The 25506-nt window shown below is 40.9% G+C and overlaps 1 protein-coding gene across 1 annotated transcript in view; it reads right to left on the bottom strand.

Moving 5' to 3' along the window:
* Nucleotides 1–1243: 1243 nt before the first annotated feature.
* dhx30 (DEAH (Asp-Glu-Ala-His) box helicase 30) overlaps nucleotides 1244–25506 on the bottom strand; it is an 88194-nt gene continuing 63931 nt past the window's right edge. Inside the window, exons 15-19 of the mRNA XM_043687996.2 lie at nucleotides 24547–24706; nucleotides 17459–17616; nucleotides 12606–12709; nucleotides 10078–10217; nucleotides 1244–1809 (exon numbers count right to left, since the gene is read on the bottom strand). Coding sequence (XP_043543931.2) covers nucleotides 1583–1809; nucleotides 10078–10217; nucleotides 12606–12709; nucleotides 17459–17616; nucleotides 24547–24706 — 789 coding nt within the window. The 3' untranslated portion in view covers nucleotides 1244–1582. The remainder of the gene's footprint in view (nucleotides 1810–10077; nucleotides 10218–12605; nucleotides 12710–17458; nucleotides 17617–24546; nucleotides 24707–25506) is intronic.

The following is a 25506-nucleotide window of genomic DNA, read 5'->3' as shown; positions in this document are numbered from 1 at the left end:
AAATACTTTACGTCTCTACTCTTCCTACCAAAGTCCATTTCCCACATTGTATTCAGTCTTCACTTCTTTGCCCACTTAACTATTGTGTCCAAGTCCTTTAGCAGCCACCCAGCTTTCTCAACACTACCTGCCCCTTCACTATCTTTGTGTCATCTGCAAACCTAGCAACAGTAGCCTCAGTTCCTTCATCCAGATTGTTAATATATAATGTGAATAATTGAGGTCCAAACACTGACCCCCTGACCCCTGCAGAATTCTGCGAGTCATTGGTTTCCATCCTGAAAAGAATAGCTGTTGGTGTATGGTTGAAGCTTTTCCTGTTTGTTGAGTTATGAACCAGAGTACACTCCTGGATTTGCCACTTTCTTAATAGCATAAAAGGGTATTAGCCATCAAGGCAAAATCCTACACAAAGCCAAACAACAGATTACCCTCCTTCCAATCTTAAAAAGGGCCATTTAATTTGAACATTTCAATAGAACTTCCCAAGTAGTCATGACCTAAATTTCAATCCTTACCTCTTAATAGTCGTGGATTAGCTCAGGCTGGAATCTAAGCAAATTTATTAGCTGTTGTGCTATGTTCAAGCTTGATGCTTAATGTCGAGTAGGAATCTTTCAGTCTCAAAAGATTGCTTTATAAAAAAAAACTCATCTCAAAAGCAATGAAGGTTTGTGTATGGCCCTTGTCAAGAACTTAAAAACATTGCGAAGAGAGAGCTGTAAGGGTAGGGAAGAAAGAAGTGTAAATTCAAAGCCGGGTGTGAGATTGTGGAGAGATTTAAAGACAAGTCTTAGGACTGCAAGTTTAACGATTCGGAGCCAGTATTAGTAATGCCCTGACTAAAATGTTAAAATATATTTCTACTGCTGTTTGCCCAAGAACACCTATTATCAATGAGCTAAAAGATGCAAAGATTCAGAGGAACTTTGATTACATGCACTAAAGTAAATGAAATAATTAGAGCACAATTTCATGACCTCTGGGTTCTCTAGCCAATTATCTCAAAGTACAGTCACTTAATTTGGCTGCCACTATGGGCTTACAAACTAACCATAGTGGTCTGCACAAAAAGCAATGGGATGAATTAGCAATTGTTGATGGTGCTAAGGGAGGAAGATTAGCCAAAATTTCAATTGTGCTGAAATCCTGGAGTGTGGCTTAAACCCTTGAAGCTCTGAGTCTGAGGCCAAGTTCAACCAATGTAAACTGACAAAACAATTGTTTAAAAAATACAAAAACATATTAACAAACTTGTATTTAAATAAATTTTTCAATCATGGAAATCAGACAACACTTTCCATGCAGAAACACATTCATCCCTTTAGTTAGGCTCTTGCTTAATAAAATTATTCTGATTAGTTTTACGCACAATCCATTATAAACAGTTATAAATTATCTGAGATGATAGACCTGTCTGCCCATCAGTTTCATGTAATTTTGCAGAAAGTTGAGCAGTTTTAGCCTCTCGTTGCATTAAATAAAGCAGATACAATTTTTTTTTTGTACACTGGGTTAAGCAATTCTGATACAGAATACAATATAAACGTTGGACATCTCCCCTCTCCTCCTAGTGAACCTTTCACTCTGCTGGCCAACAGTTCAAGAGCTCCACAAGCAATGATAGCACTTCCCCATTTTCTTTCCGAAGATCAGAAGATATTTCTGGGAGTTCATATCGCAGGCAGTTCTTTATCATCTTGTGTACAGCTTTGCGGAAGCTGCACAGTAAATAGGCAGTCTTAGAGTCCAGCTCGAGTTGCAGGAGGCTAGAGTCAGTCAGAGTTAGCAGCACAGAGTCATCATCATCTGAAACAGAAATGAAACATGAAGGCTGCAAAACCTGAGGCCCTTTTATAAAGTTGTAAATTATTTAACCAATTTATCCTCCAGCCTGCAATAGTTTGTTTTTCTTCGATGTGAATCGCTCAAACTGAGGGAATGAAGCCTGAAACACATTTGCTACAGTATGATTGAGGTAAATTCATCAGTTCCCTCATCAGTTAATCCACACCTAACAATATTTTATCCTCAAAACGCTTGCACATTAGGGAGGTCATTCCATACTTGTCTCCAGAATGATCTGTAAATCTTACACTGCAGCTTCCAATTGGTTCTTAGAAGTCTGAAAATTTTTATCTCCACTACTCCATCTTAGAGTCCATTCATGAGTTGATTTTTCATTGTGAAGGGCTCCTTGTTGCAAATAACTTGTATAGGACAAACTGCAGTCTTCAAACAGAGCCTGAGATTTTTTTTATTCACAAGGAGTGAGCGTTCCCTCAACAAGGTGGTGGTGGTGAATCACCTTCTCCAGTCGCTTCGGTCTAAGCTGGGCAGATCCATTCTCACTGCTGTTAGGAAAATGGTTCCAGGATTTTAATCCAATGACAACCCACACTCACTGAATCATACCTTATAGGCAATGTCCCAAACAACACCAGCACAGACCCAGCAGCACAATGGCATATAGTCTGGAGGGATTTGCCCTGGGAGTCCTCAACATTGACTCCCAACGCTTATTGTTTCAGGTTAGACATGGGCAAGAAAACCTCTTGCTGATCAATATTTGGAGGAAACGCGGAGGTTAGCAAAGGTGCAAAATGTATTCTGGGTAGGGGATTTCAAAGTCCACTGCCAAGAGTGGCTCAACAGTTGCAGCTCTAATGATCAAGCTGGTCGGGTCCTAAAGGAAATGGCTGCTGGACTGCGGCAGGTGGTGAGAAAACCAGCAAGAGGGAAAAATATACTTCACTTCATCCTAACTAATCTGCGAGCTGCAGATGCATCTGCCCATGACAGTACTGATAAAGAATGATCACTGCATTATTCTTGTGGAGTCAAAGTCCCACTGAGAATATCGTCCACTGTCTTGTGGGGTACTATCAGGTAAAGGGACAGCTGGAAAATGGAAAGCCTTCAGAAATGAGAATACGAGAGTCCAGAGAAAGTATTTCTGTTAGGGTGAAAGGGAAGGCTGGTAGTGAAAGGGAATGCTGGACGACTAAAGAAATTAAGGGTTTGGTTAAGAAAAAGGAAGCATATGTCAGGTATAGACAGGATAGATCGAGTGAATCTTTAAAAGAGTATAAAGGCAAATAGGAGTATACTGAAGAGGGAGGTCAGGAGGGCAAAACGGGGACATGAGATAGCTTTGGCAGATAGAGTTAAGGAGAATCCAAAGAGTTTTTACAAATACATTAAGGACAAAAGGGTAACTAGGAAGAGAATAGGGCCCCTCAAAGATCAGCAAGGCAGCCTTTGTGTGGAGCTGCAGAAAATGGGGGAGATTTTAACGAGTATTTTGCATCAGTATTTACTATGGAAAAGGATATGGAAGATACAGAATGTAGGGAAATAGATGGTGACATCTTGAAAAATGCCCATATTACAGAGGAGGAATACTGGATGTCTTGAAGTAGATAAATCCCCAGGTCCTGATCAGGTGTAACCCAGAACTCTGTGGGAGGCTAGGGATGTGATTGCTGGGACTCTTACTGAGATATTTGTATCAGAGATAGTCACAGGTGAGATGCCGGAAGACTGGAGGTTGGCTAACGTGGTGCCACTGTTTAAGAAGGGTGGTAAGGACAAGCCAGGGAACTATAGACCGGTGAGTGTGATGTCAGTGGTGGGCAAATTGTTGGAGAGAATCCTGAGGGACAGGATGTACATGCATTTCGAAAGGCAAGGACTGATTAGGGATAGTCAACATGGCTTTGTGCGTGGGAAATCATGTCTCACAAACTTAATTGAGATTTTTGGAGAAGTAACAAAGAGGATTGATAAGGGCAGAGCAGTAGAGGTGATCTATATGGACCCAAGTAAGGCATTCGACAAGGTTCCCCATGGGAGACAAGGTTAGATCTCATGGAATACAGGGAGAACTAGCTATTTGGATACAGAACTGGCTTCAAGGTAGAAGACAGAAGGTGGTGGTGGAGACTGGAGACCTGTGACCAGTGGAGTACCACAAGGATTGGTGCTGGGTCCACTACTTTTCATCATTTATATAAATGATTTGGATGTGAGCATAAGAGGTACAGTTAGTAAGTTTGCAGATGACAACAAAATTGGAGGTGTAGTGGACAGCGAAGAGGATTACCTCAGATTACAACGGGATCTTGATCAGATGGGCCAATGGGCTGAGAAGTGACAGATGGAGTTTAATTCAGATAAATACGAGGTGCTGCATTTTGGAAAAGCAAATCTTAGCAGGACTTATACACTTAATGGTAAGGTCCAAGGGATTGTTGCTGAACAAAGAGACCTTGGACTGCAGGTTCATAGCTCCTTGAAAGTGGAGTTGCAAGTAGATAGGATAGTGAAGGTGGTGTTTGGTATGCTTTCCTTTACTGGTCAGAGTATTGAGTACAGGAGTTGGGAGGTCATGTTGAGACTATACAGGATATTGGTTAGGCCATTGTTGGGATATTGCACACAATTCTGGTCTCCTTCCTATCGGAAAGATGTTGTGAAACTTGAAAGGGTTCAGAAAAGATTTACAAGGGTATTGCCAGGGTTGGAGGATTTGAGCTATAGGAAGAGGCTGAATAGGCTGAGGCTGTTTTCCCTGGAGCGTCAGAGGCTGAGGGGTGACCTTATAGAGGTTTACAAAATTATGAAGAGCATGGATAGGATAAATAGGCAAAGTCTATTCCCTGGGGTGGGTTTAGGGCGAGAGGGGAAAGTTATAAAAGAGACCTAAGGGGATCTTTTTCATGCAGAGGATGGTACTTGTATGGAATGAGCTGCCAGAGGAAGTGGTAGAGGCTGGTACAATAGCAACATTTAAAAGGCATCTGGATGGGTATATGAATGGAAAGGGTTTGGTAGGATATATGTGCCTGGTGCTGGCAAGTGGGACTAGATTGTGTTGGGATATCTGGTCGGCATGGATGGGTTGGACTAAAGGGTCTGTTTCCGTGCTGTACATCTCTATGACTCTATCACTGTATTAAATATGACAGATTGCAAACAGAACTAGCAACTCATGACTGGGCGTCCATGAAGCACTATGGATCACCAACAGCAGCAGAATTGCATTCAAGCATAATCTGCAATCTCATGCCCCACCATATCTCCCACTCAGCCATTGCCATCAAGACAGACAATCAACCCTGGTTCAATGGAAGTGCAGGAGGGCATGCCTCAAAACGAGATGTCAACCTGGTGAAGCTACCATACAGGACTATTTGAATACCAAACATCATAAGCTGTAAGTGATTCGCAGGGTTTAGTGATCCCACAACCAACAGATCAGATCTAAGTTCTGCAGTCCTGCCGCATTCAGACATGAATGGTGATGGACAATTAAACAACTCACTGGAGGATGAGACTCCACAAACATCCCAATCCTTAATGATGGAAGAGCCCAGTACATCAGTGCAGAATTGGAAGCTGAAGCATTTGCAGCAATCCTAGCCAGAAATGCCGAGTGAATGCTCATTTCGGCATCCCATCATCACAGATACTTGTCTTCAGCAACTGAAGCCCTCTGATTCACTGCACATATCAAGAATCAGTTGGAGGAACCACAAAGGCTACGGACATTGACAACATTCTGGCAATAGCACTGAAGACTTGTGCTCCAGAACTTGCAGTTCCCCTAGCCAAGTTCTTCCAGTACAGTTACAACTCTGGCACCTACCAGACAATATGAAATATTGCCCACAAAAAAAGAGAGCAAATCCAACCCAGCCAATTACTACCCCATCAGTTGACTTTCAATTATCAATAATATGATGGAAGGGGTCAGCAACACTGTGATAAGGCAGCACCTGCTCAGCAATAACCTGTTCAGTGACACATAATTTCGGTTCCACCAGGGTCACTCAGCTCCTGACTTCATTACAGCCTTGGTTCAAACATGGATAAATGAGCTGAATTCCAGAGGGGAGGGGAGAGTGACTGCCCTTAACATCAAGGGCAAATTTTACTGAGTGTGGCATCCAGGAGCCCGAGCAAAACTGGAATCAATAGGAATCAGGGACCAAACCTGGCATGTAAGAGGATGGCTGTGATTGTTGGGACGTCAGTCATCTTAGCTCCAAGACATCTCTACAAGAGTTCCTCAGGGTAGTTGTGATCTAGGTCCAATTATCTTCAGCTGCTTCAACAATGAATTTCCCTCCATAAGGTTAGAAGTGGGGATGTTCGCCAATGATTGCACAATATTCAGCATCATTCATGATTCCTCAGTCCATATTCAAAAGCAACAAGATCTAGACAATATCAAGGCTTGGGCTAATGAGTGGCAAGTCACATTCGCGAGACCCAAATGTCAAGCAATAACATTGATGATGTCACCATCACTGAATCTCCCACTATCAATATCCTTGGGGTTACCATTGACTAGAAGCTCAACTGAATTCTCCACAAGGAGAAAGTGAGGACTGCAGATGCTGGAGATCAGAGCTGAAAAATGTGTTGCTGGAAAAGCTCAGCAGGTCAGGCAGCATCCAAGGAGCAGGAGAATCGACGTTTCGGGCATAAGCCCTTCTTCAGGAATGAGGAGGGTGTGCCAAGCAGGCTAAGATAAAAGGTAGGGAGGAGGGAATTGGGGGAGGGGCGTTGAGAATGCGATATCGCAACTGGAGACGGCAATAAGTGTCAGCCTGCCTGTGATGCCCGTGTCCAGGAATGAATTCTTTTTTAAAAATGAATGGACAGTGATCTTGTTCTAACATGTTCTAAAGCAGATGTGAGAGACGGTAATTTCTCTACTTTCCATTATAAATTCTGATTCTGCCTATTATGGACCCACACTTGTCTTTGTTAATCTTCTCACTTTACATAACTATAGAACCACAGAATCTATTTTTATGTTCCTTCAAATTTTACTTTCTTATTCTGGGCATAGTAACCTCCAGATTATTAATAGTGGAGAATTCAGCAATGTTAATACCAAGGGGAGATGGTGAGATTCTATCTTGGAGATGGTCATTACATCGATACCACTTTATTATCCCAAGCCTGACTGTTAACTAGTTCTGTAAGACCATAGGACATGGGAGCAGATGAAGGCTATTCAGCCCACAAGTCTGCTTTTGCCATTCGATGAGATCATGGCTGATAACCTTCAACTCCATTTTCTTGTCTTTTCCCCATAACCTATGATTCAGTTACTGATTAAAAATCTGTATCTCAGCCTGAATACACCTAACGACCCAGCCAAGACAGTCCTCTACAGTAAAGAACACGGCATGCGAGACCAGACTAGTTCAGTACCTGAGGAGTTGCAAATGATTCTGGACATTGCAATCCAACAGCAAACAGCCCCACTTCCAACTTTATGAGAGAGGCAAGGTAATTGTTCAAGCAGCTGTAGATGGTTTGGATGATGACATTACTAGGAGGAATACTGAGGCATTCCTGCAGCAAATGTCCTGAGGCAGAGATGACTGGCTTTTGAAGAACACAACTGTCTTCCTTTGTATCAAGTATGACTTTAGCCAGTTTTCCCGATTCCCTCATTCTTCAACTCTACATGATGACACACTTTACACTTGATTTCAAGGACTGTGACTCTCAATTAGAGTCATAGAGATGTACAGCATGGAAACAGACCCTTCGGTCCAACCCATCCATGCCGACCAGATATCCCAACTCAATCTAGTCCCACCTTCCAGCACTTGGCCCATATCCCTCCAAACCCTTCCTATTCATATACCCATCCAAATGCCTCTTAAATGTTGCAATTCTACCACATCCTCTGGCAGCTCATTCCATACACGTACCACCCTCTGCGTGGAAAAAGTTGCCCCTTAGGTCTCTTTTATATCTTTCCCCTCTCACCCTAAAGCTATGCCCTCTAGTTCTGGACTCCCTGACCCCATGGAAAAGACTGCCTATTTACCTTATCCATGCCCCTCAATTTTGTAAACCTCTATAAGGTCACCCCTCAGCCTCCGACGCTCCAGGGAAAACAGCCCCAGTTGTTCAGCTTCTCCCTATAGCTCAAACCCTGGCAATATCCTTGTAAATCTTTTCTGAACCCTTTCAAGTTTCACAACATCTTTCCGATAGGAAGGAGACCAGAATTGCACGCAATATTCCAACAGTGGCCTAACCAATATCCTGTACAGCCACAACATGATCTCCTAACGTCTGTACTCAATACTCTGACCAATAAAGGAAAGCATACCAAACGCCTTCTTCACTATCCAATCTACCTGCGACTCTACTTTCAAGGAGTTATGAACCTGCACTCCAAGGTCTCTTTATTTAGCAACACTCCCTCGGACCTTACCATTAAGTGTATAAGTCCTGCTAAGATTTGCTTTCCCAAAATGCAGCACCTCACATTTATCTGAATTAAACTCCATCTGTCACTTTTCAGTCCATTAGCCCATCTGATCAATCTTCTGAGGTAATCTTCTTCGCTGTCCACTACACCTCCAATTTTGGGGTCATTTGCAAACTTTCTAACTGTACCTCTTATGTTCGGTTCCAAATCATTTATGTAAATGACAAAAAGTAGAGGACCCAGCACCTATCCTTGTGGCACTCCACTGGTCACAGACCTCCAGTCTGAAAAACAACCCTCCACCACCACCATCTGTCTTCTACCTTGGAGCCAGTTCTGTATCCAAATGGCTAGTTCTCCCTGTATTCCATGAGATCTAACCTTGTTAATCAGTCTCCCATGGGGAACCTTGTCAAACACCTTACTTAAGTCCATATAGATCACATCTACTGCTCTGCTGTCAAAAATTCTCTGTGTTACTTCTTCAAAAAACTCAATCAAGTTTGAGAGACTTAATTTCCCACGCACAAAGCCATGTTGACTATCCCTAATCAGTCCTTGCCTTTCCAAATACATGTACATCTGTCCCTCAGGATTCTCTCCAACAACTTGCCCACTACCGAGGCCAGGCTCACTGGTCTATAGTTCCCTGGCTTGTCCTTACTGCTCTTCTTAAACAGTGGCACCACGTTTGCCAACCTGCAGTCTTCCGGCACCTCACCTGTGACTATCGATGATACAAATATCTCAGCAAGAGTCCCAGAGCTCAGATTATAACATGAGCTGGAATAGAATGGCCCGAGGAAGAATCTAAACTGAACACTGAGAAGGGTCTTGTTGTTTACATTCCACCTGACTGTATTTTCCACTATTCTGATGATAATCAAGTGTAACTGATTGAGTTTGTTAGAATTTGCCTTGCTTTTTGTGGACAATTTTCCAAATTGGGGATCATTGCCAGTTTTGTAGCTATAACAGAACAGTTTAGCTCAGGACTAGTTCTGAAACAAAAGTTTTCAATATTACTGTCAGCGTGCTGTCAAGGCATGTAGCATCATTGTATCCAGTGCTTTCAGCTGTTTCTTGATATTAAATGGACTGAACTGAATTATCTAAAAACTGATATCTATACCTTTGTGGACATCATGAAAAGAACAAGTTAGATCATTCACTCAGCACTGAAAATGTTCCCCTTCTTGGGTTAATTGTTTAATTGTGCATCATCATTTATAACTGGATGTGGTAGGATTGCAGACCTTTAATCTGATCTATTTATCATGGGATTGTTTTGTTTTATTGTATGTTGCTTCCACAGTTTCGCACGCATTTACAGCCTTGCATTATAATTTCAGCAGGTTGTTATCTCATCTTTAGGTATAGCCACTGCGATTTCTGGTATGCTCTCCCACTTTCCTCATTGAATCAAGATTGATCTCTTGGCTTGATGGCAATGATAGACTAAATTATGCTATTCTCCTCTAGTTTAGGGACACACAGGCCAACGACAGATTCCCTCTGTCCAAAGCTCAAATCAGTCAACATGGCAGAGTTCAGCAACTTTGGCAGAGACTTCTGGCACAAATATTTCCTTCTATTTGCCTTCATGGAATCTAACAGCATGTTTGCTTTGCAGGAATAGCTTATAATTATAACACAGATTCCAGACGCATGAAAGTTTTGTGTTTTAAAAGCTATAGTGGGTTTTCACTTAATCATCCATTGGTAAAATTTGTTGGGATCTCTTCAGAGTCTGTTGCTGAATCATGTGCTATTTTATTGAAAGTATAATGCAGCACCCCTCCCCTCCCCACCACTGCCACAACACTTACCTTTGACGTCAATGTCACAATCTGGAAGCATTAACAGAGTCAATGGATGGACCATGGAGGAGTCACGAACAAAAACGTTCCCATTGGATTTCACAGCCGTGAAATAGGTCAGCCAACGACTTTTAAAATATTCCTCATTCCTGGCAATGAATGACAAAAATTGTATTAACACAGTAGGGGAAGCACTGCTTACAATCGTTCCTGACAATGACATGGGATGAAGAGGCAAGAGAGAACTCCATGCTCTGGTCTGAATCAGTATATTCAAAGCTGAATATTGCTGAACAGAGATACAAGTTGTTGAAGCTGTGCACCTTGCAGTCATTAGGGCAAGAACAGGAATGCCAAATTTCAAGCGATTACAACAAATTATACTACAGGAGAAAAGGCTGCTGGTTGGTTGACAAGCTGACTCTGATTCTCCAAAACACTGCCATGGAGAAAACAACAGGAGACATGTAACTACCAGATAATTAACAAAAAAAGTGCAGAGCCTGAACATTTTCATTTGTTTGCAAAAAATATAATGCTGTATCTGATGTTATGCAGTTTATAGTAACTATATATGAACCACATTCCAAGCTCAACCGATTATTGTTTCTTAGTGCAGCACTAAGGGAGTAATTTTGTTTCAAATTTTGAATGCATTGGCTGGTTTAATACAGTCTGTACTCGACACATTACAAACAAGCAAAGGTAACACTGTTTGACTCAATCAGCAATTCACTGGGACATCCACCTATATACCTGGGAATGTTCTAGCAATACATTTCATACACAATGTCGCTCAATTATCTGCTGGGCTGAACGTCTTTATGAAATTATGGCAACATCTTGTCATGGAAATACTATTTCTGTAGCCACAGCTCAGCAGCAATATGAAACAGCCTGTTTAGCTTCCACATGTTGTGCCTTTCCAGGTAAATTTGAGATTGACTGGGAACTTCAGGTCCAAATGTGGCAGTATTTAGTCTATCTGCAAGTTTATGCAAAACTCAGAACATAATGATTTGATCAGGATAACCACTTTCCCACAAAATAGATTTAAGCTATTCCTGTGTTACGCTTGCAAGCTCAGCAAATGGCCAGAGCTCTCCTGACAGAAGTACTCAAATCAGTATTATAATGTGTGGAGCTGAATGAATTCCACATTGACCAGTGAAGTAAGCTTGCTGTAGATAGGAGTGGAGGATGCTAAGTCAGTCCAAAAAGGTCTTCTACCTACCACAGAATTACACAATGTTGTGTATGAATCTTGGTGCCAGCACTGAATGCAGCGTACAAAGGCTATACATTTCCACAAATGGCTAATTGAATCAAAGGACATGTTGCTTTGGTTGTTTGTATTATGTAGAGTAAAGACCACTTAAACAGCCCATAGTTGCAAATTCCAAACCATTTACTGAGAAACATGAATTTGCAATTGAGCAGCATTTGCTGAACAATCCTGAGTGCATCAATAGCTATGCCAATGTACGATTTAAAGTGATCAGTCAAGTTCATAACATAATTGATGTATCCATGCTAGAAGCAAATTGAACCTTGTATAGGGACGTGTCCTCAGCAAACAGAAGCAATATGTTCAAAGCTTGCATTTTATTTGAATTACCTGATAGCTTGAACAGTCAGTTTTGTCTATTGTTCTTTTTTTCCCATAGCAACACCTCCCCAATCAAAATCAATTTACCAAAAATCAGCATCCTTTTCCTTTACAAAAAGGGTGTTAGGATTGTTTGAAATTTGGTATTAAGTTTGATCTGATACATGCAAAACAAAAAACTTCAGAAACATGAGTCTGATTTCAGCAATATTCAATCTTTGGTGACATTCTGAGCAGATTGTGGAGATTTAGTTTAGTAACTTCAGAATAACAGCAATTTCCTGTAGCAAGTAGGGATACTTTTACCACCAGTTTTTACCACTGAGTAGTTTGCGAGACTATTTCAGAGGCCTTTGATGTGAGGCTGGGGACTCGAATCACTAAAAGGTCAGAACGTAAAAGAATAAAGATTTCTTAATTTTCTTAAGTATATTAGTGAATTAATTTGACAGCTTAATGACCACTCTTCCTCATTCTAGCTTTTCATTTCCAGACTTTTAAATTGAATTCAAATTCTCAAATTGGCATGGTGGGATATAAACTCCCATTCTCTGGATCTCCCAGTTTAGTAACATAACTTTTACTCAACTGTACACATCTCATTTGATTTTCTGACTCAGGGGCCTTATCAATAAAATGAGAGCTATTTCTTTTAGTTGTAATAATTGCATTCACCCATTTTCCCCTTCCCATACCAGTCCAAGGATTAGTAGGAAGTGGAGAAAAGACCCACTGCTCAGCATATTTATTATCAAATATTTTGTTGAATAAGAAGCAATTAGTTTTGCAATAATTTGCCCTAAATGACAACATCCATGCTTCCTAAAGCTTTGCATTTAAGTAGCAGCACTAACGATCTTCTAACATGAAATATATCCTCTAACACCTCTTTTCGCGCATGTATGCACACACACACATCAAGGCTTGCCTGTTCACTGTAGATCTGTGCAGCAATACCTGCCCACCTTTAGTACGGTAGACCAGGCTGTTAGGTTTGAATTTTCCCTCTTTGGTAACTTTTCCATGTCTCAGCTACAAACAAAAAGGAGAACAAAAAAAAAGCTTGTTAAATAGGTTAGTCAGTCCAGTTCAAAATGTAGGAATAGGTGCTAACCAGTCAGCTCTTTAAGCCTGTTCCATAATCCTATTAGACCTCGATCGATTAGTAACAGTAGTAACACACTGTCTTTGGGGAGACTTCCAGATTTTCTCAGTGTTAAAAAGATGCCTCATTTCATTCTCAAATATTGTTGCTCTAATTTCAAAGTTGCATACATTACATTACAGTGTGGAAACAGGCCCTTCGGCCCAACAAGTCCACACCGACCCGCCGAAGCGAAACCCACCCATACCCCTACATTTACCCCTTACCTAACACTATGGGCAATTTAGCATGGCCAATTCACCTGACCCTGCACATCCTTTGGACTGTGGGAGGAAACCGGAGCACCCGGAGGAAACCCACGCAGACACGGGGAGAACGTGCAAACTCCACACAGTCAGTCGCCTGAGGCGGGAATTGAACCTGGGTCTCAGGCGCTGTGAGGCAGCAGTGCTAACCACTGTGCCACCGTGCCGCCCACCGTTGCGTCTGCGTATTCTTCCTTCTTTCACAAAAGGAAACAGCTTACCTCCATCTATCCCATCAAATACCTTTAGCATCTAAAATACCTCAATTTGATTATCCTTCAATCTCCCAAACACAAGTAAATAAGTCAAGTTTATGCAACCTATCTTCCTTGTATCATTTTTCACTGTTTCGTTTGTTAATCCACACAATCGTCATCAGTTTTCTGCTTTTTTTTAGCTCAATATTAGGAAGATAAAAGGCATTGCCATTTTCAATTCCACCTATACATTCTACTCCCTTGTCAATGATTCATTCATTTATACATACATACATACATGTTGGCATTCACTAACAGAAGTTGAGCTCGTGCACCGTGTACTAAGATCACTAATAATCTTTTCACCCCTTGCTTAGCAAGAATCTATGCACCTCCGCTTTAAAAATATTCAAAGACCCTGCTTCCATCATATTTTAAGGAAGACAGCCCCAAAGACTTGTGTCCTGCAGTGAAAAAAGTTTACCTCTGTTTAAACGGATCGCCATTTATTTTTAAATGGTGACCTCTAGCTCTAGGTATTCCCACAAAAGGAATCATCCTACTCCTCAGCATCACAGTGAATCAAATCATTCACAATCTTCAACACAGTTTAAAACCCAGCATCTTTTCTATCATCGACTGATCACTTGACCTTCCTTTATATTGTCCCTCCACTGCTGTACCAAAGAACATAGAACAGCACAAGAACAGGCCATTCGCCCCACCAAGACTGAGCCGACACATGATGCCTTTCTAAACTAAAAACCTTTAGCTTCTACATGGTTTGTATCCCTCTACTCTCTGCCAAAATGCCTCTTAAAATGTTGCAATTGTATCTGCCTCCACCACCTCCTCTGACAACACATTGCAGACGCTTATCACCCTCTGAATATAAACCTGCTTCTCACACCTTTACCTAACTCCTCTTATCCTAAATCTGTGCCCCCTAACGATTGACATTCCTACCCTTGGGAGAAATATTCTAACTATCCATTTTATCCATGCTTCTCATAATTTGGCAAAATTCTATCAGGTCAGCCCCTCATCCTCCGACACTCAAATGAAAACAAACCCAGTTTGTTCAATCTCTCCTCATAGCTAATAGTCTTCAAACCAGGTAACATTCTGGTAAACATTTTCTGCACCCTCCACATCCTTATGGCAGTGTGGTGACTAGAAGTATACATAACATTCCAAGTATGGTCTAAACTAAAGCTTTATACAGCTGCAACATGACTTGCCAATTTTCATGCTGTACAATATGCCTTCTTCCTTTCAGACTGTACTATTGCGCATTTCTCTGCATTAAGTTTTATCTGTCATATGTCCAACAATTGTCCACAACCATTCTCAGTTCTCTTGAAATTTTTACTATGCTCCTCCAAGTTCACAATATTTCCAGGTTTTGAGTCTTCTGCAAATTTTAAAATTATGTCCTGTACACCCAAGTCCAGATCATAAAAATGTATCAAATCAGCCATCCTGAGGATTGAGCCCTCCACTATCACCTCATGAAGGAGCGTCGCTTCCGAAAGCTAGTGTACTTCCAATTAAACCTGTTGAACTATAACCTGGTGTTGTGAGATTTTTAACTTAATCCTGAGGAACCTCACTGTTCCTACATTCATCAGATGCAGGAACAGAATTAGGCCATTTGGCCCATCAAGTCTGCTCCGCTATTTGATCATGGCTGATATGCTCCTCAATGCCATTTTCCTGCATTCTCTCCAGAACCCTTCAACCTTTTACTAATTAGAAGTCTGTCTAATTCTTCCTTACATTTACTCACTGTCCCAGCAGCCACTGCACTTTGGGCTAGCAAATTTGATGGATTCACAACCCTTTGGCAGAAGCAGTTTCTCCTTGACTCTGTTTTAAATATGCTACCCTTTAACTTAAGACTGTGACCTCCCATCCTAGAGGAAGCATCCACTCTACATCAATTTTATCCATACCTTTTATCATCTTGAATACCTCAATTTGACCTACCTCATTCTTCTAAATTCCAGAGAGTACAGGCCTAAACTGTTCAACAATGTCCCTTCATACAACAAACCCCTCATCACTGGGATCAAGCAAGTGAACTTCCTCTGAACTGCCTCCAATGCCATTACATCTTTCCTCAAATAAGGGACCAAAACTATGCACAATACTCCAGGTACAGTCTCACCAATGCCTTGTATAGTTGCAACAATACCTTTATATTCTATTCCTTTAGCTATAAAAACCAAAATTCCATTCGCTCTCTTTATTATCTGCTGTACCTGTATGCTAGTTTTCTGTGACTCATGAACGAGTACACCTACATCCCTCTGCATCGGAGCACCTACAGTCTCTCCTCATTAAGATAATAGATCGCCTTTCCATTTTTTTCAACCCAAATGCATGACCGTGCACTTATGCACGTTAAATTCCATTTGCCGTGTTTTGGCCCACTGTCCTAACCTATCTGTATACCTTAATTCAAGCCAAAAAAATTGTTTATTATTACTATTACCTGTCACTCAATCATATCCATGATGCCATTAGATTAGATTAGATTACATTACAGTATGGAAACAGGCCCTTCGGCCCAACAAGTCCACACCGACCCGCCGAAGCGCAACCCACCCATACCCCTACATTTACCCCTTACCTAACACTACGGGCAATTTAGCATGGCCAATTCACCTAACCTGCACATCTTTGGACCGTGGGAGGAAACCGGAGCACCCGGAGGAAACCCACGCAGACACGGGGAGAACGTGCAAACTCCACACAGTCAGTCGCCTGAGGCAGGAATTGAACCCGGGTCTCCGGCACTGTGAGGAAACAGTGCTAACCACTGTGCCACCGTGCTGCCCCAAGGCCTTGTTTTATTCCAAGGCCTTTATCTTTGCTGACAAGCCTGTTACATGGAACTTTATCATACATCTTTTGGAAGTCCATGTGTAGAACAATAACCCTTTCTCAACAAAAAAAATCAATTTAACACCACTTCCATTCAATAAATCTATACATGCTCTTCTTAATGAATCCACATTTAAGTATGTGAATGTTAATTTTATCCAATTATCATTTCTAAATGCTTTCCCATCACTGAAGTGAAATTGACTAGTCTCTAGTTGCTGTGTTATCTTAAAGTCTTTCTGAATAAAAGTATTACATCTGCAATATTCCAGTCCACACTACCAGCACCTAAGAAAAATTTACAACTTCAGCTAATTCCTTTCAATTTCTCTCAATATCTTTGGATGTATCTAGTCTGACGCTAGTGACTGAACTTTAAATACAGACAACTTTTATAATAGCTCCTCTGTCAATTTTCAGTCCATTCTATATCTCAACTCTCTCCTCTTTAGCTATAACTTGGCAATTACTTTTTACAATGAGGAGGATTTTTTTTCTTCCCCACTCAGAGTTAAGTGTCTTTGGTATTGTCTCTTCCAAAGAGCAGTACTGGTGGGTCACTGAATACTTTTAAGGCAGAGGCAGATAGATTCTTGACTAAGAAGGGAGTGAGAAGAAATCTGAGTAGGTGGAATATGGAGTTGAGGCCACAATCAGATCAGCCACAATCTTATCGAATGGTGGAGAGGCTGAATGTCCTCAGCCTGCTTCTAATTCTAATGTTTAGATGTTTCTTGATAAAGACAGGTGCCAAATGGTGGGCCGAAGGGCAGGGCTTGTTCCTGTGCCATACTGTTCTATGTTCTCTCTTACAAACTTAATATTTTAGTTTTCTACCTCCATGCATTAATTCCTTTTTGGTTCCTATTGAGCACCAGTCCACATTTCACACTTGTATGTGTGAAGATGGCTATTAGACTCTGCTTGTTAGCTGCAAGCTTCTTCTCACACTCTCACCCAGCTTCTCATGAACTTTTTTATTTCCCTCTGTGAATGTTCTACAGTTAACCTGGTTCTCACTTGTACTAAACAAACCCATGCCCCAGCTCTGCCAACACTTCCTTCCTTAACGGTTCAGAAACATGCTAATCAGGAAAGTTCTCCTGAGGACACCAGAAACTCCACTCTCTTCCCTCTACACAGCTACTACTCTCTATATCTCTCCTGACTTTCCTTATAAAAATTTGTGACTTTTTTTACATTAAATGATATTACACAAACATAAGTAATTACTATACTCTGATCAAGCCATGCCATGCCTGAACTTGGGGCTTCTCTTTCTCACCTGGATGAAGTTTGGGTACAGGCCAGCCAATAGCACACCTTTAATCAATTCTTCCTCCCCACTGCACTGGTTACACAAGGAGTAGGAACTTGTGCAATCTGAAGGATTCGACACCAGGAATGCATTGTAAACGTTTTCAGAGAACTGCTGAATTAATCCTGGATCAACACAGCACAAGCAGTCTCAAATTAGTGTATGAAAATAATGAATAATAATTCTTATATTTATATTGCAAAATTAAAGTACAAATTAAACTTGTTAAAATGACTAAACCTAAGGGACCTAATGAAAAGTGAAAACTAATGTATTACAAATATTCCAAACTTAGATAGAGGAAGCAGTCATTGGTCCATGCAGTCAGCCTGATAGCCTACCTTTTTAACCCCATACTTCCATCACTTCATTCAACACCCTTCAATACTCACCTTTACTCACTTTATTTACATTTTATTCTGTATTTGCACAACACTCATTTTAGTTAATTCAACTGAAATCTGGTGTCTTCATCATTTTGGATTCCCACTTCTTTATTGTTTAAATTTAAACACCAGCTTTATTGCTTTTGTCAATTGCGCCATTCAGTATTTGGAGCTCAGCCATAGAATCATTCAGCACAGAAGAAGCCCTTGGGGCCACCAAGTCTGCACTGACAAAGCACTATTCTAAATACACACTAGTCCCACTTTCCAGCACTTGGCTATTAGTCCCTAGGTAAAACATCTCCAAGACGAGCACCCTCACTCAAAGTTGGGATACATATAACCTAACAAAGCTCTCCAAATGAGTTCCAAACAGCTGTGAAGACTAGATCTCTTGGGGAAAATTTTAGACACAAACTGATGAACAAATCCCCAATAGTAATGCAAGATGCAGTTTATAATTGCAGAAAGTGTGCAACGTTTCCTACAAGCTGTGTCTAGGATCACAAATGAATTTTGTTTAATACATTTCAATATAAACATCAAAAATAGGAAAGGGAGTAAGCTATTCAGCCCTTTAAGCCAGCGCTTCCATACATGGCTGATCATCAACTCAGTACCCTGTACCTGCTTTTTGCCCCAATACCATGTGATCATTTTAGTCCTAAGAACTACATCTAACAACATCTCAGCCTCACTGCACCATGGGCCAGCTTCAATTCCACGATTGTCTGTGTGGAGTTTGTACATTTTCCCTGTGTCTGTGTGGGTTTCTGCCCGGTGCTCTGGTTTCATCCCACAGTCCAAAGATGTGCAGGCTACGTGAATTCACCATGCTAAATTGCCCCTGGTGTTCAGACATGTGTAGGTTAGGTGCGTTAGCCTTGGAAATGCAGGGTTACAGAGAAAGGGTAGGAAAGTGGACTGGATGTGGTGCCGTTTGGAGGGTCAGTGTGGACTTGTTGGGCCAAATGCCTTGCTTTCACATTGCAGGGGTTCTATGATATATCTTTAAAATATTTAAGTAAGTTTTGCCCTCAACTATTTTCTGTGGCAGAGAATTCCCCAGGCTCACGACACTCTGGATAGGAAATTTCTCATCTCAATCCTAAATGGCCTCCTCTATGTCCTTGGACTATGACTCCTGATTTGTACTCCCTACTTATCAGGAACATCCTTCCTGTGTTTACTCTGTCAAATTCTGTTAGAATTCTAGGTTTCTATGAGGTAACTATTGTGAATAGCTGGGAGTCCGATCCCTTGTCCCTGGTACCCCACTAGCTGCCACTTGGAAAATGACCCATTTATTCCTACGCTGTTTCCTGTCCCAGCCGGTTCTCTATCCATGTCATACACTATTCCAAAATATCATGCACTTCAATTTATACACTCTCCTTTATGGGATCTTATCAAAAGTCTTCTGAAAATCCAAGCAAACCACATCTGCTGGATCCCCCTTGTCAACTCCATTAGTTATACCCTCAAAACTTTCCTGTAGATTTGTCAAGCATGATTTCTTTTTCAAAAATCCATGTGGACTCTGTCAATTCTGTCACAGGTTTCCAAATTCCCTGATAGTAAATCTTTTGTGATGGATTCTAGCATTTTCACTACTAATGATGTCAGGTTAACCAATCTATAATTCTGTTTTCTCTCGACCTTTTCAAATAGTAGAGTTATGTTAGCTACCTTCCAATTGGAGGTGGACATTGAGGAAGGTTATCTCAAAGTAAACGGGATCTTAACCAGAGAGCCAATGGGCCGAGGGCTGGAGATGGAGTTTAATTTAGATAAGTGTGAGGTACTGCATTTTGGAGGGACAAATCAGGTCAGGACTTATACACTTAACGGTAAGTCCTTGGGAGTGTTGCTGAACAAAGAGACCTTAAAGTGCAGGTTCATAGTTCATGGGCGGCACGGTGGCACAGTGGTTAGCACTGCTGCCTCGCAGCGCCAGAGACCCGGGTTCAATTCCCGCCTCAGGCAACTGACTGTGTGGAGTTTGCATGTTCTCCCAGTGTCTGCGTGGGTTTCCTCCCACAGTCCAAAGATGTGCAGGGTCAGGTGAATTGGCCATGCTAAATTGCCTGTAGTCTTAGGTAACGGGTAAATGTAGGGGTATGGGTGGGTTGCGCTTCGGCGGGGCGGTGTGGACTGGAAAATTGAAAATATATAACATTTCACTGTGAAATAGATACCTGAGTTTTGGTTGCTGTTCTGACAACAATTTGAATTTAACCAGTTTAAATTACTAAACCCCAATTGAGTTTGAATTTATTCTTTTGCCAACATCGAACCAATGAGACAATCCGATGTTGGGGGTATAAGAATATAGACATTTTGAAAATTGGAGAGAGCAACTGCCATAGAGAGAGAGAGCTAACTGCCAATACAACATCTTGCTCCCCAAGAAATTGGGAAACACTCTCTATCAAAAGGTACCTTTTCATATGAAACATACTCACAATAAAAAGAAAGACAACAACCCAGAAAGATCCAGAGTGAAGACACAGAAGAAGATAGCAACTGTGTGGTTTTGAAATTAAGTTGACGTAATTTTAATAAGTGTATAATAGGAACAGCATATTGTTATGGAGTTAGAGGCAGATAGTAAGCAGTTACGAAAAAGGGGGGCTTGGAGTTGTGAATAGCTGTTGTTTAATATTCACTTTTAGAGCTATACCCTCAAAAACTTCCTGTAGATTTGTCAAGCATGATTTATTTTTCATAAATCTATGATAAATAGACTTAATTAAATAGTGAAAATTAGGAGTTCTCTGTGACTCATATTTAAACAGATTACGAGGCGAGGCAAGGTGAGCTTTTCTGGGTGCTTGGGTTAATTACAGATTAGTTCGCCTGTGTCGTAACAGATTTGGGGGCTCATCGTCCCAGATTTGGACAGATCGGACAGATTTGGGATACGAGAGATCCCAACAGATTTGAACACTTGCCAATTAGTGATTTAGATTTTTAAATAAAAGTTAGGTTACTTGCGATTGGTTAAATTAAAAGTGAGTGAAATAGCTCTTAACATTGCTAAAGAGGTTCTGGGTGCTTGGTTTAATTAACAGAGGGGTTCACCTCCATGTCATAACAAGGAGGAATTTGGTATGCTTGCCTTTAAGAGCTTATGCTCGAAATGTCGACTCTCCTGCTCCTCAGATGCTACCTGACCAGCTGTACTTTTCTAGTACCACACTTTTTGACTCTATCTCCAGCATCTGCAGTCCTCATTTTCTCCCTTATTGGTCAGAGCATTGAGTATAGAGTTGGAAGGCCATGTTGTAGCTAGACAGGACATTAGTTAGGCCATTTTTGGAATATTATATGCAAGGATGTTTGAAACTTGAAAGGGTTCAGAAAATATTTACAAGGATGTTGTCAGAGTTGAATGGTTTGTACTTATAGGGAGAATCTGAATAGACTAGGACTATTTTCTCTAGAGTGTTGTTAGCAAGAAATGTAAAAGGAGACCTGAAATGTTTCTCTCGATATGCAAATCAGTAGAGATTGGTAAAACCATACATGGATCCTTAAGGAGCACACAGTTAAAATTATAATGGGGAATGAGGAAATGACAGAAATTAAATAATTTGTATATACTTTCATGGTAGAGAGTACAAAAGAAAAATCAGAAAAAAAATGAAAAACCTAGGGTATAGCAAGAATGAGGAGCTTAAAGACATGAGGGCAACTTTTAAAAAGTACTCCAGAAATGAATAGGACTAATTGGTGATAATTCACCCGGATTTGATGAGCTCCAACCCAGAATTTGAAAAGAAGCAGCTGCAGAGACAGTAGATACATTCATAGGAATGCAACTTGGGCATTAGCACTACTCCACCATTCAGTAAGATCTTAATTCATCTGATTATGGTCTCCACTGCACTTTCTTGTCTGTCCCCATAGTCCTTTACTACCTTGTCTAGCAAATTTAAAACTTAACAGCCTTGAATAAATAAAATGACCCAGTCTCCACAATAAGAGCAATCCACAGACCTCTAGGAGAAATAAATTTTCCTCTTCTTTGTACCAAGAAAGACCTTTTATTCCTAAACTCCTAATTTTAGTATCCTAGAGCTATGGAGTCACACAGCATGGAAACAGACCCTTCAGTTCAACCAGTCCACACCAATCATAATCCCAAACTAAACAGTCCGCTTGCCTGCTCTTTGCCCATATCCCTCCAAACCCTTCTTCTTCATGTACTTATCCAACTGTCTTTTAAATGTCGTAACAGTACGAACATCCACCACTTCCTCTGGAAGTTCATTCCAACCACAAATCACTATTAAAAAAAAGTTACCTCTAATGTGTTTTTTAAATCTTTCTCATCTCACCTTAAAAATATGCCCCCTAGTCCTGAAAAGACACCTGCTATTCACCTTATCTACACCTCTCATGACTTTTAAAAACTCCATAAAGTCACCCCTCAACTTCCTACATTCCAATGAATAAAATCCCAGACTATCCAGCTTCTCCCTATAACCCAAACCTTTCATTCCCAGCAATATCCTGGTAAATCTTTCATGAACCGACTCTAGCTTGACAGTATCCTTCGTATGACGACCAGAACTGGATACAGTACTCCAGAAGAGGCCTCACCAAGGTCTTATACAACCTCAACATAACATCCCAATTCTTATACTCATCAATCTGAGCAATGAAGGCAAGCGTGCTAAATGCCTTCTTAAATAACCTGCCTACATGTGACGCAAACTTCAAAGAATTATGTACCTAAATCGCTCTGCTCTGCAATACTACTCAAGGCTTTACTTTTAGTTGTCTAAGCCCTGCCCTGGTTTGTTTTACCAAAATGCAATACCTCGCATTCATCCAAATTAAACTCCATCTGCCACTCCTTAGCCCATTAACCCAATCAAGATCTCTTTGTAATCTTAGATAACCTTCTTTATTGTCCACCATACTACCAATTTTGGTGTCATCAGCAAACTTATTAACCATGCCTTCTATATTCCCATCTAAAGCATTTATTTAATGACAAACAAAACTAGACCCAGCACTGATCCCTGTGGAACACTGCTACTAACACAGCTCTAGACTCCCCCCAACCCAGTGAAAAGACTTTGCCTATTTATCCTATCCATGCCCCTCATGATTTTACAAACCTCTAGAAGGTCACCCCTCAATTTGCGACACTCCAGGGAAAACAGCCCCAGCCAATTCAGCCTCTCCCTATAGCTCAAATCCTCCAACCCTGACAACATCCTTGTAAATTGATAAAGTTTCAAAGATTATTGTATAAAATTAAGGATTGAATATAATAAATTAGTATGCATTGAGGTTAATGGATATAAAACACTAGGAATGAATGAGCCATTTTCAGTTTGGAGAAAGTGAGGACTGCAGATGTTGGAGATCAGAGTCAAAAGTGTGGTGCTGGAAAAGCGCAGCAGGTCAGGCAGCATCCAAGGAGCAGGAGAATCGACGTTTCAAGCATACGCCCTTCATCAGGAATTTTCAGGTAGGATTAAATGAGCCATTTTCAGGAGTTGTCAGGCTGCAATATTTGCAATATTCTAGGGACTGGAAAGATCAGTAGTTAGGCCTCAGATAGTTACAAATTATACTGAAGATTTGAATGAGGGGGCTGAGTGTAAATATTCAAGTTTGCTGATAATATCAAGTTAGATGGGCAAGTAATTGGTGGCATTGATACCAAGAGGTGACAATGAGATTTGGACAGGTTCAGTGAATACGCAAGAATATAGCAGATGGAATACAATTACCCACTTAGTATTTGAATGACAAGAAACAAGGAAACGTTTCCAATGAGACGAGACCTAGGTGTTCTTGCACACCAATCTCAGAAAATTCATATACAGGTATATCAAACAATTAGGAAGTGAAACAGTATATGAGGTTCTGTTGTCAGTGTTGGAGCTTGAAGGTAAAGAGGCTAATTGCAATTATTTAAGTTTCGATGAAAGGATTCTTGCTGCATAGTGGCAGTGTCTCGACCTCTAAACTAGAAGACTGTAGTTCGGATCCCACATGTTCCAAGGTGTGTCATGGCATATTTGAACAGGTTGATTAAAAATGCTCACCAGTTATTATTCAGACTACACCTGGAGTAATGCATGCAATTTTGGTGTCCTCATGCAAGGAAGGATATACTTGCCCCAGAAGTAATGCAATAGATTCATGAGACTAATTGTGTGATGAGGAGATTGTGGCCTGAGCAGAAATGGGTTGACTAGTTCCATATTTCTTGTAGTTTAGAAAGAAAGACAGATAACTTAAATGAATCTTATACAAGTCTTAAGGTTTTTGTCAGGTTGGAAGCTCAGAAAATGTTCTCTGACTGGGAAATCTAGAGCAGAAGTCACAGTTTAGAAAAAGGGGGTCAATCCTTTAGGTTGGAGATGAGGCAAATATAATCACTTAAAGCATTACAAATCTTGTGACTTCCCTAACTCAGAAAGCCACAGTTCTTCAATCATTGGGTAAAATCAAGATAGACGTTAAATAGATTTTTCGGCGCTAAACGAATTAAGGGATAAGCAGATGGTGTAAAAGCTTGAGCTGAGGTAGCAGATGAGCTTATTGAATGAGAAAAGGCACAAATGATCTACTCCAGCTCTTCTGCTCATAGGAAACTAATTGGTCACCTCTAACATGTATACTTGTGGCTGTCCAACCTACCGTGAATGAAGCGGAGGCTTGGGCCATATAGCATGTTCTCTTCTAGGTACTCTTTCTTGCAGTCCGCATCTCTCTCCTGCAGGACTTTCTTCCAGCCTTCAACAGCTTTAATAAAAGCCACATGATCACTTCGGCTGTCCCCACTCAGACATGCTTTTGCCTAAAGAACAAGGCAGAATCTGGATTTGTACAGGGACTTGCAAAGATTAGAGAAGTTGGGATAATTCTGGGATGACCACCTTATCAATCAAGAACATAGCTCTACCTTAAACATACTCAATGACTTGACCTCCACAGTCCTCTGTAATGAATTCCACAAATTAACTACCCTCAGGCTGAAGAAACTCTTCCTCATCGCAGTTCTGAAGGGTCGTCCCTTCATTCTGAGGTTGTGTCCTTAGGTCCAAGTCTCCTACTAGTAGATACATCTTCTCCATATCCACTCGATGCAGGCCTCTCAGTATTCTTTACGTTTCAATCAACCCAAATTCAATCCAAAATCACTCCTCATATGACATGCCCTTCATTCCTGAGATGACTCCTCTGGACACTCCAATGCAAGCATACCCTTCCTTAGATACAAGGCCCAAAACTATTCACAATAATCCAAATGTAGTCTGACCAGAGCCTTATATAGAGCCTCAGCAATAAATCCTTGCTCTTGTATTCCAGTCTTCTTGAAAGGAATGCCAACACTGTATTTGCCTTTCAAACTGCCAAGTGAACCTAAATGTTAACATTAATAGAATCCTGAATTAGGACTCCCAAATCGCCTTGTACTTTAGATTTCTGAAACCTTTCCACATTTAGAAAATAGTCTATGCCTCTATTTTTACTATCCAAGTGCATAACCTTACGCATTGCCCCACATTGTAGTCCGTCTACCACTTCGTTTTCCACTCTCAGCCTGTCCAAGTCCTTCTGCAGCCTCTGCTTCCTCAACACTACTTGCTCCTCCAC

Source organism: Chiloscyllium plagiosum, unplaced genomic scaffold (genome assembly GCF_037043375.1).
Source record: "Chiloscyllium plagiosum isolate Xiang-an unplaced genomic scaffold, Cpla_swu_hap1 HiC_scaffold_4, whole genome shotgun sequence".
NCBI classification, from domain to species: Eukaryota; Metazoa; Chordata; class Chondrichthyes; order Orectolobiformes; family Hemiscylliidae; genus Chiloscyllium; species Chiloscyllium plagiosum.
This window is presented reverse-complemented; position numbering and strand designations above follow the sequence as displayed.